The sequence below is a fragment of the Salvelinus namaycush genome, chromosome 5 (assembly GCF_016432855.1).
Source record: "Salvelinus namaycush isolate Seneca chromosome 5, SaNama_1.0, whole genome shotgun sequence".
In the NCBI taxonomy this organism is placed as follows: Eukaryota; Metazoa; Chordata; class Actinopteri; order Salmoniformes; family Salmonidae; genus Salvelinus; species Salvelinus namaycush.
The window spans coordinates 12,923,976-12,936,015 of record NC_052311.1 but is presented as its reverse complement, the minus strand read 5'-3'; the positions used below and the strand labels follow the sequence as shown (position 1 = coordinate 12,936,015).

The 12,040-nt window shown below is 39.1% G+C and overlaps 1 protein-coding gene across 1 annotated transcript; it reads left to right on the top strand.

The window, feature by feature from the left end:
- The first annotated feature begins 342 nt into the window (after nt 1–342).
- Nucleotides 343–9,881, top strand: LOC120047975. The gene is made up of 11 exons (XM_038993613.1): nt 343–441; nt 727–798; nt 4,504–4,605; nt 4,685–4,917; nt 5,312–5,484; nt 6,179–6,526; nt 7,039–7,155; nt 8,097–8,201; nt 8,309–8,459; nt 8,596–8,769; nt 8,882–9,881. Exons 6-11 carry the CDS (start codon nt 6,314–6,316, stop codon nt 9,118–9,120), a joined length of 999 nt encoding a protein of 332 aa, XP_038849541.1. The 5' UTR covers nt 343–441; nt 727–798; nt 4,504–4,605; nt 4,685–4,917; nt 5,312–5,484; nt 6,179–6,313; the 3' UTR covers nt 9,121–9,881.
- The last annotated feature ends 2,159 nt before the right edge of the window (nt 9,882–12,040 follow it).

Sequence of the window (12,040 nt, the reverse complement as noted above, 5' to 3'; positions counted from 1 at the left end):
AGCATTATGATTTATCATTGCTTTTTGTTTGTCAAAGTAGACCCCACATGGCACAAATGTGAATTTAAACGTAGACTCCGTGATATGACCTGAACACGGGCATCAATGATATTGCCCATTGAGCATGAGGCACAAGGATGCACTTGTTAGCATCCTTGTGAATCTCTACACATGTTGGCTGTGTGAGTGAGACAGAACGTGGGTCTACTGCAGGTGCCTTTCCTCAGCTGACAAATCACTTCACCTTACATGAAAATAAAATTCTTGCTTGTGGGAGACTTTTATTGGTGGGCCAGCCATGATAATTGAAATGCACTTTTTAGGAAAATAAGAAGAAAAAGACAAACAAGCCTCTAGGGATTAGGTTCAGATGGAGACAAAGGGATGAGAGAGGACAGATTGTTCCTCAAACCAGAAAGGCAACTACATCCACTTCTGTTGGTAAGTTTCATCCCGTCTAGGTGTTTAATTTTATTGGTCCCTGATCTGACTTTTTCCTTTCAAACATACTGTATCATAGCATATCAAACGTTAGTTGCCGTGCCATAGGCCGGTCTAGTACCATCTACCCACAGCACATAATACATTACATGCAGGTCTGATCCCACCTTTCCCTGTCTCTAACTGTTGTCTGTCGCTGATAAAAATACATATTTAACCAAAGGAGAGTCAGAATTCCAGCAATTTTTTTTGAAATAAAAACCTTTATATTACAATTTTTTTCAGCTCCAAGGGCCAGTACATCAAGAGCCAGACTAGTGGAACATTTTGGGCCAGTCACTGAGGAGGAAGAATCAGGTATTGATGAGCGATTGAATATATTAATTTATACAATTCCTTGTTATTCAGTGGGCTTGTAATTAATTTATTGCCAAGTGGCACGGATCACTCCAACGTCAACAAAGTCAGAGAACGGAACACGGCAAAACTCCCGAAAAAATTTCAATAATCTGATTAAACTATATTGAAAAAACATACGTTACGATGATATGGTCACATGTATCAAATAAAATCCGAGCCGGAGATAGTTGTCCATAACGGCAGCAAAACAGAAGGCAATCCCACTGTCCAAGTCGCGCGCTTCAGAGTACCGGAAATGACGGTCACGTCATACAAAGAGCTTGTATTCCAATTCAGATGAAGATAAACACAAAATTTCTTCTCTCACAGCCTCTTGACACCCAGAGGAAGGCGTATGAAGTGTACGTAGACTTACGTATCATGACCATGTATAGGCAGGAAGTTGAACAGAGCATATATTTCTGACATTCCACTTCCTGGTCAGGAAAAGTGCTGCAGAATGAGTTCTGTTTCACTCAGAGAAATAATTCAAACGGTTTTAGAAACTAGAGAGTGTTTTCTATCCAATAGTAATAATAATATGCATATTGTACGAGCAAGAATTGAGTACGAGGCCGTTTGAAATGGGCATGTTTTATCTGGCTACTCAATACTTTCCCTTGCAGCCATAACAGGTTATACTGCACTACATCTTTATTTTGACAGTGATGCAACATTTTTAAATGTGTCTCCAGAATTTTGGATTTGAGATCGTGTTATGGGATTTTCATGAATAATGACTAAATTATGTATACATTTAACGTAGAACTATAACTAAAACTATCCTGTCATTGTATGATTGTATGAAATTTATTAGAATCATACCAAATCAAATCAAATCAAATTTTATTGGTCAAATACACATGGTTCGCAGATGTTAATGCGAGTGTAGCGAAATGCTTGTGCTTCTAGTTCCGACAATGCAGTAATAACCAACAAGTAATCTAACCTAACAATTCCACAACTACTACCTTATACACACAAGTGTAAAGGGATAAAGAATATGTACATAAAGATATATGAATGAGTGATGGTACAGAACGGCATAGGCAAGATGCAGTAGATGGTATAGAGTACAGTATATACATATGAGATGAGTAATGTAGGGTATGTAAACATTATATTAAGTGGCATTGTTTAAAGTGGCTAGTGATACATTTTTACATAATTTCCATCAATTTCCATTATTAAAGTGGCTGGAGTTGAGTCAGTATGTTGGCAGCGGCCACTAAATGTTAGTGGTGGCTGTTTAACAGTCTGATGGCCTTGAGATAGAAGCTGTTTTTCAGTCTCTCGGTCCCTGCTTTGATGCACCTGTACTGACCTCGCCTTCTGGATGATAGAGGGGTGAACAGGCAGTGGCTCGGGTGGTTGTTGTCCTTGATGATCTTTTTGGCCTTCCTGTGACATAGGGTGGTGTAGGTGTCCTGGAGGGCAGGTAGTTTGCCCCCGGTGATGCGTTGTACCTCTATAAATCTGATGTGTGTAGTTTTAGTCAGAATTAGGACAAGGACTTTTTGTTCCTTTTTAGTATGTAAGCAGGGTGCAAGTGTGAGACAATGTATGAGATAAGAGGAGCTATCGACAGACAAGCTCTACTACTGTGTTCCTTACAGGACATTCTGTCCCCACCCAGGGAGGGGAGAGACCTTGGGCTTGTAGTAAATTGTATAACAGGTGGCAGACAATGTATGACAGGAAGACTTGTGAACTATATTGTCATTGTTTCTGAGAGGAGGAGGGACATTTATGACGAAATGTGAGGTATATAGACCAATGTACAGGAAATAATAGGCAGAACGTTCCTGTAAATAAACATTTTACTTTTGTAGACTGGGCCTCTGTCTGTCTGTTTTTATTTCTATCAGTATCCTAAAAATCCTGATATAGCAGACTGAGTAATTTAATTGAATTGGTTAAAGAATATGAGAACTTAATTCTCCTAACAGATCAAATGTTTGATATGAGGTTACAGTACAGAATGTCACCTTTTATTTCAGGGTATTTTCAGACTTTTCTGATTTACCGTCTAGTTGCAAGTTTTATTAGTCGTATGTACAGGATACTGATGGTAACACCATCCAACGAAATGCTTACTTGCAGGTAGCTTCTCGACAAAGCAATTGAAAATGCTGGAGTATAGAGACAAATTCAACATTTTAGCATCACTGTCCAAATACTTCTGTAGGGGAGTGCAATAACAACATCCTGACAGAGCTTTTTCCTCCACATTTCCTTTAATATGAAGCAATCTGCCATTCCACATTATGGAATTAGTCTTAGTTGAATTCATTCAAATCCACTATTGGAATGTTTACACAGTGTCGTTCCTTTTGTAACCACTGTCTGTAATTGTGAAAGCTGGAAGAATTTGCCTTTGAGGAGAGTTTACTCTGTAGTCAAAATACACTGAGTGTACAAAATATTCCTAACATTGAGTTGCACTCCCTTTTGCCCTCAGAACAGTCTCAATCCGTCAGGGCATGGACTTTACAAGGTGTCGAAAGCGTTCCACAGGGATGCTGGCCCATGTTGACTCAAATGCTTCCCACAGTTGTGTCAAGTTGGCTGGATGTCCTTTGGGTGGTGGACCATTCTTGATACACACTGGTAAATGTGGATCGTGAAAAACCCAGCAGCGTTGCAGTTCTTGACACAAGCCGTTGGACCTGGCACCTACTACCATACCACTTTCAAAGGCACTTAAATATTTTGTCTTGCCCAGTCACCCTCGTAATGGCACACATACACAATCCATGTCTCAATTGTCTCAAGGCTTAAACATCCTTCTTTAATCTGTCTCCTCCCCTTTATGTACATTGAAGTGGATTTAACAGGTGACATCAATAAGGGATCATAGCTTTCACCTGGTCAGGGAAAGAGAATGTTTTGTACTCACTGTGTTTTTGCTGTTTTAAGAACATTCAGAATTTCTATTCGACGATGGGATCAAGTTCTATTGTTTGATATTCCAATTTAGACTTTACTCAATATTTTGGTCTGCCCTGTAATTTAATTTACTGTAGAATCAAAGCTGAGGTTTTTGGCTTGTCACACCATAGATTGTGCAGAGATATATTTGCTATCACCTACTTACAGCCCTATGTGCGTTTTAATAGATTCATTATATAATATTCTTAATTTAATCCTTTTCCCATTTTTGTGTTTTCAAAAAAGCAATACTTCATAGAGAAATTATCATCCTCCTAGCTGACTTAGAAGACCCTGAGTGTTCAAATCCTGCTGTGCCTGGTGCATCACACAGTTAGAGTGTGAGGGGGAAGGAACACTCACAGGATAGGTGGAGGGAGTCCAGGCCTGAGATTGTAGATTCTCTACTGGCTGCAGAGCATGCTTCTCAGAAGATCTGTCAGTCATGCGATGTGAAAAGGGCTATTCTGCGATGTAGAGACTTGTCTGCCGAAACAGCTTTACTGCAGACTGTGATGTCTCTACACATGCAAAGTTTCCCCTGCACAACAGACAGTCCATGATCGAGGGGTTCTACACGCCCCTTCCTCCAACTACAGCCATATCTCTCCACAGTGATGGCAAATATGCACTTCATGAACAGGGTGTGTTTTAATTTTTTTGCAGTTGAATGTATTATATCAAAGTTCAAATGTATTCTTGTTTATTGTTGTATATAAATATTGTCCCTAGATTGTTTCTTACCATTGGATGTACCAGAGGTGATATGTGGTTGCCTGACAAGCACCATCCATGTTGGCCCTGGGAAACATATAATCCTCGTAGGAATAAATGGTATGTGCAATATCTATAAACAGTGATGTAGCAATGCAATGTAAAACAACATTAACTCAGACTACATTTCTTCCTCAAGGTCGCTACAATGTCACAGTGCCTGTGCTGACCTGCACAACTTGTCTTAGCACCTGGACAGCAAACTTCGCAGATCTGATAAAGCATGGGTACTGGCCTGCCACTGTCAACTGTGACACCATATACCAGGTAGATCTGTTCAGCTCTTTTGAGGAGCTGAAAGTGTCAGCCCCAGGAATGTCCTGTCTGGCGTTTATGCGGATTTTGGAGCAGCGAACTGACTTCTTTGGCAGGGTAACAATCAATTATACTCAGCTTTACCAATGTATGACTTCAGGTTAACTATGTTACATTTTGTTACAACACTTTGTGTAATATAACTTTATTTCCAGTACTATAACTATGTTAAAACTTCAGGTCTCTTGCTATAGTATGTGTTAGCCTCCTGCACCACTGTCCTGCCATGCACCTTATCTGTGCCCCTCTTGCATCCAATATTTCCTGCTCTTTACCACATAAGTACTCGTCCTACTTTTGCATTGGCTTTCACCTGCGTTGCTGTCAACACTATGTACTGGCCCTGCTTTAACTCAAATCCAGTCAGCCATAGTGTATTATAGTATGTTTTGTTTATACTATTGTTGTAAGTTATTTCATATATTTTCTATATGTATTTTTCCCTTACCAGAACGGAATGATCTGTGGGGACACTTTTCAAAAAAGCTTCTTTGAGTGGACGTACTGCCGCTCTGAAGTTGATCAGGTCTGTGATATACAGTACTTTGACTGCCCAGCCTGTTCCCCCGGCATGCTTGCAGTGTCAGTGGACGGGAACAAGAAGCTGTATCGATTCAAAAAAGGGTATGTAAAACTATTCATAATTTATCAAATAACACTGTACTCTATATCATTTAAACAATCCAAACAAGGTTTGCCTTTTCTTTGTCCAATGTGAACGTTTTCAAATGCAGTTGAGGTCATTTTTAGCTTAAACGTTTTGAGTTTGTAATGAAATGAATTTTCAACATTGTCAAGTGTTCCACAATCAGTTACTGAGGTTGATTGCTATTTCATATGTCATATATTTAATGTATTTCACCTATCCTTTCAAGGACTGATGACAAAGGATTCTTTGATGGCGTATTTATCTGCAAGGATGAGGATGTGTCTGACTTTGTGAACTATGTCCATACAAAGACTAAACATGTATGTTTCCTGTGTATCTTCTAATCTGTGAAATAGGACTGGCCTCGGGCCATCTGACTCAAAGGCAGACTCCTTATACACTATTCCAATAAAAACATATCATTTTGGAGAGATGGTAATCCTCTCTCTTCAAGTCCAGGGTCGTTACACCACTCCCTCTGTTCAGAAATGCAACACACTTTACAAGTGCTTCTTTTTGACAGTCAATCTCCAACTTCTTATCTCCATTGTAGCGAACACAGGGGGTAGCTCAGCGCCCTCAGCTAAATTTTAAAAACCTAACCACTGTCCCGTTAACACTTCCCCCAAAACATTATTTCTACCTATACTCTTCTACTCCCTTGTCTAGGGTTATGGAAAAGGGGTGGAGCATCCCAGTGGACAGCAGCTAAAGAGTCGTCAAGGGGAAAAAAATGACAAACTTGATGAAGAGGGACTCGAAGTTGCCGTCTGCCGCCACGGAATACTTCTAAGGAGCCTCAACATGATGCGTGGAGAGATATTTGCGTACCCACTGTTCTTGCAGAAGGAATTATCTGGCAGCAGGAACATACAATTCATGTGTACGGATGTGATCTGCAAATTTTGGCCATACCTGACCAAAGTTGCCCTTCATTGTCCAGAGCTCGCCACTCTTCTAGACATGAAGCCACTTCTTTCCGTCATGCATGCAAAGGCACATCGTTTGAAATACGAGGTAAGTTTTTCTTTATTAAACTGTTCAAAGAGAATTTCCAGCTTCAGTCCTTTACAAGGCTTCCCATTTAGATGTTTGTTATTCACATAATTGCAATATTAAGTCAATATTTTTTTTAATGTAAATTAAGATTAAGTGGGGAGGACGGAATCAGGAAGGAGCTGGCACAACTCTGGGGGAGGTAGTGGAACAAGGGAACAGCTTCAATCTGTTCCAAGCAAATGTCCAAAGGAGGTAAAAAATGTGTTTAAGGTTGTTCTATTCAGCTATGTTAATACTTATCTGGAATAAGGAGTTCTATTTGGCTTTTCTAGCAAGAACAAACATGCTAACCATCCAGGCCATGGGGTGGAACAGAAGGAAGAAAAACAACCTGCACACAGTATTGTCCAGAAGATACTTGAAGGTGTATTGTGTGGATCAATACATTTATTTGAGAAGTATTATATCTATGCATTTAATTTATTTTAAAACAATTAATTATTCTGTTTTGTTTTTGTCATAATTCTCAGACAACCTCAAAAATCCAGGAGGAGACCCAGACTCTCGAAAAGTTTAAGAGTGATTTGGGTGTAGGCGATGAGACTGGTACAACTGGACAACGGAAGTTCAGCAATGGGCTAATACAGGTAAATGAATACAAAAAATAAATAATCCTAAATGTAACTCTCCTGGACTGTCACCTTGACGTAGTGGAGAGGCTTGCGTATTCCAATGACCCTGAGAGCTAACCCTTAGAGGGTGTATTCCACCGACACGTGCAATCAAGCCGGACAGGTGGAAGGGTAGGAGGCAGACAAAACATTCCCTGGTTATCCAGGTTGGGGCTCACTCACCCCCCACATAACAAATACTTTGTTACAGAAACCTTTACAGGCCCTATGTTCCTCCAGGAAGTGAGTGCAACTACTGTTGTGGAAAATATTAAATCAAATACTACTCAGATACTGGAGCTTGTGAATTCAATTAGACTTTAATTGCAGAGTGCAACAAAGCCGAGCACCTCCATGGAAGTACTGCCTTCTCATTCTTAGTGCTTGGCTTTTATACATGTTTGCCTTTACATAATGTCATCACCCCATTTGCTTTGTTACATATTTTCCATTCTCTTATTGGATCAGATATTGGGGCATATATTCTATTGGTGGCGTGACATGCATACCCCTTAGCTAAAGTTTCTGTCCAAAGGTCTTTACAAGTTCAGACCTACATTATCAACGTATGCTTAACTTGTGTGCGTGTCCAGTAGCCTTCACAAGATCAGATATGGCCCAGACCAGTCACGTCTTGTTAGTTTACCTTGCCTCATCTACACAGATTCTGCTTACGTTCTGTTCTTTACATGTCTCCAACGGTAACATGTCAATTCGATGTTGATCTAGCTTGGACACTCATATAGGTTTAGCCTTCATTCTGCTTACATATGTCTAATATTTAAGCTTATATTGATTATTCTTTCTACTTCAAAGAGAACAGTATAGGTACTGAGAATCATCCGATGACTGGAAAATCTCCAACACTACTCACCATTGGAGATACGTTGTTCATTTATAGATTTATTGTATTTCAGAGGAAACAAATGAGAACATGGATCGTCCCCAGGTACTACAGAGAACAACTGAAGTCCTGTTTCTTAGCATCAAACAAAGGAAACAGAACCTCTACTGTCAGACAGGTTTGTTAAATTTCATGAATATTGAATTGCACACACTTCATTTCACTTTCATTTCAAAGCCATGCAATTTAACAAATAATTCCATTCTCCTTTTGTTTTGATGACAGATGGATGCAAGAAAGATATTGGAAGAAAAGGCCAAATTGACAGCTGCCATAGAGGAGTACAACACCCTTGTACCAGATTCAGCAATAACATCTGCAGATGAGATCCTTTCCGCAGACCTTCATGCATGGCCTTGGGCGCTGCATGGACAAAGTAAGTAGTATGTTTGTGTGTCACAATAACTATGTTTCTGTTTTGCTATCTGTGTTTGTTCAGTTGCGCAAACACAGACAGCACTGCCAGCACTGCCAAAGTTACAAATCCACATTGCATTCTTATGAATTTACAGCTGACCTACTCACAAAGAAAATAGCCTTTGACCGGGTGATGCTCCTGAGCCGGCTGAAGGAGGAAGAGTTAATTGTCCTAAAGGAAGTCAAGCAGCACTGGGAAAGCCTAAAAAGGGAATCGGAGAATGTGCAAGACTTTGCTTCACATGTGGCACTTGACCTAAGCAGGAAAAGTAGGGGAACTTTCATTAATATGTACAATTGATGTTGGCACCCTGTAATTGCTATTGTATTTAAGGAATACTTCATTGTATTTACCCTACACATTACGATTGTTGGTGTTAGGCTGGAAATTGAATCAGTCAGAAGCTGGGAGCAGAGGTCTCTTCTCCATGCTTCAGAGGAGAGTCAGCAGCCTCAGAAGACACCAGGACACTGTCAACCTGATATACAGCAAAGCTATGGGCCAAGACACCTCCCTCCTAGAAAATAACTTCATAGATGACCTCCTGGAAGAGGACCTAGATGATATCTATGACAGCATCCACTACAGCTCTGATGACGAGGAATCTATCACAGACTGAAGGTGTTCATTTGGGTGGGTGCAGTTTGCACTGGGTGAAAAGTGATTCCATTTGTTTTGCGTATGTGCTTTATCTGCCTTCCTAAGGAAAAATAGTTTGATCATTTTATGGAAAATAAACTTTTATGTTTCTTCCTTGTTGACAATGTGATCATGTGGCACAGATTTGAGAAGGGCGCTATTACTGCTTTTGCCCGGTTACATGACCAGGTCCGATGTACCCCTTTAAATGTCCAATCTGCAGTTGCTACATCCACTTTTGGATGCTTGAAGAATATAATTGATAAATGCCTCATGCATATAGTTCACCTGCCATACACAATCAGATCCCAAAATATATTTTTTTTTCTACTTGAATGTTTGTAAACAAGGTAAATGTAAACATACACTAGCATGTGTCAAAATAATTCCACTGTCTGCGGGTTTTCGCTCCTCCCATAATTGATGAATTAAGGTCACTAATTAGTAAGGAACTCCCCTCACCTGCTTGTCTAGGTCTTAATTGAAAGGAAAAAACAAAAGCCAACAGACACTAGGCTCTCCATGGAATGAGATTGACACCACTGGACTATAGCCTCGAAACATGGTGTAAACTATGGTTACATTTCTCCAGCCCCATCCCTCTGCTTTTTACAGAACCATTGGCGGGGAGAACAATTTTTTGTTTCACCTGGTGATTTCCGATTTAAACATTGTTAAACTGTAATGTACTGTGCTTGTGTGTGCTTATTAGTTTAGTTAATAAAAAACGAAAAAAGGTTATCCTTGTCTTCAAGTAATTGTTTGCATCCTGATGGAGCTACATTAGTCATGGGCTTTTAAGTCAACGATTCCTTATGTATGTATGAGATGTACAAATGCTGAACTAGTACTGAGTACTTTGACCAGTTACTTCTTTACTCTCAAGAAGTTTTCGAGAGGGCTACTTTACTTGTACTTGAGTACAAGAACTGACTCCCATCAGCTGCAGATGAAACCGGTTAGTTGAAAAATGTTGCCTCGGATCTACAGGCACTCGCAATGAATCATCAAAAGTATGGACACAGAATGATTGAAGTGATTATTGTATTTTATTATGCTGACCCAATTATGATCCATGACATATTATGGGAAGAATAATGCATAGCCCTTGTGTGTTAAGCTGCAAACTTGGAAATGTTCCTATTGAAATGGGGGTTATCCCATCCTGAACAGGCCAGTTGCACGTGACATACTCTTAACGCTACTATTAGCAACACCGTATTATTATTGAAATTAGATTTAAAAAATGAAAGTTATGCAGCCAGGTCTGACATTTACATTTACATGACATAGTGGGAGAATTGTGAACAAGGACGTATATATATCTGTGTTGTCACAGCGTTTGGCCACGTCTTGGTTTGGTCGTAGAGTTGTTTTTATTTTATTTTTTTAAATTCATAATACAAAAATCAACTTACATTGCTACATCAAACATGTCTAGCAAACCAAACACAGGTATTAACAATACTCAAAATTACAAAAAATATCAATAAAAATACAAATAAAATAATACAAAAAATAAACAATTTAAGTGCAATTATATTCACTCTGAAAAGATCTTATTATAATGATTCATGAAGATGTTATTCTTGTTGTTATTCACTAGGGTTCGTAGAGTTGGTTTTTGTTATGTGCGTCGCAATGCCCGTGACGTAATAGGCTATGTTTCTACATTTTCTGATTACATTTTTAAACTGTTCATAAATTATTCTTGCGCAATGTTACTTGCATTTGAATGTCGTAAACATTGTCGGATTCTATTAAATAATTGATGTAACAGATAAATTCTTATGTCAAAGAAACCGGAAAAGTTGTGAACTACAAATGTGGCGCCATTTTGTAGTTTTTTACTAACCCTAACCGGTTTGTTTTTATCAATATCTTCGCCAATATCATTCTAATTGATGTGTAGAATGATCTGTACATTCATTAGGACATACATAACGCTGTACTGCATCAGCACATGCCAATTCAATGTCTGAAGTAGTGCACTTTCTGAAATGTGTTTTTCGTCATAACTATTTAAGTTTGACATGTGTGATTCTTTTGATTTAATAAGGACCCCTTACTAAACCTTCATGTCAAATAACGTTCGGATATGTTAATCTATTCTTGATTTTAAAAATCATCAAAGTTTGGGGAAAAGTCAACTGTTGGTAGAGCTACTGAGCACCCCATGGCCACTAGGGGTATGGGATTGCATAATTATGTTTAATTCATGCATAGGATTATTTGTGCCAAGCCATAAATCTAAGCTACAAAAAAATATATTTTTTGGGGGGGGGACTCTATGACGAGAGTTGAACTCTTACAAAGGTTTCCTAGGGGTGTATAAAGGTTCATGGCAGAAAACAAGTGTATGTATAGAAATGCTTATATAAACATTGTTACATCGATATTGACGCTTCTAGAAGTTCAAAAATAGACATTCAACAGTCTATATGTGGCCTTTCAACCCCTATACCCATTACCCACATGGCCGCATAACCGCACCTCTATTGCCATGGTCCTCGGCACATCATATTCCTGATAAGCAACAATGCTGAAAATTAATTCTCACTGCCTATTCAAAAAAAGCAGTTGTGAAATTATTTGGCTTTCACCTTCATTAAATATTTTCCGTGGACAACTAGCCTAGAGACCAAGCAGATAGACGGTCTGCATCTATGCGCTAAACATGTTGCATGCCAATATCACTCAGGGGTAGGCCTATATCCAACATATTTAATGCAGGTAAAGTAATATATGTAATAGCATTATATATACTGTATATATAATCTTTATATATGTAATCTATGTTGATTTACACGTAGGCCTATGTATTATAATATATAGCCTAGCTGCGCCGAGCCTATGGGCCTATAATAAACTTGGATATGAATTACGAAGTTCAAGGTCAG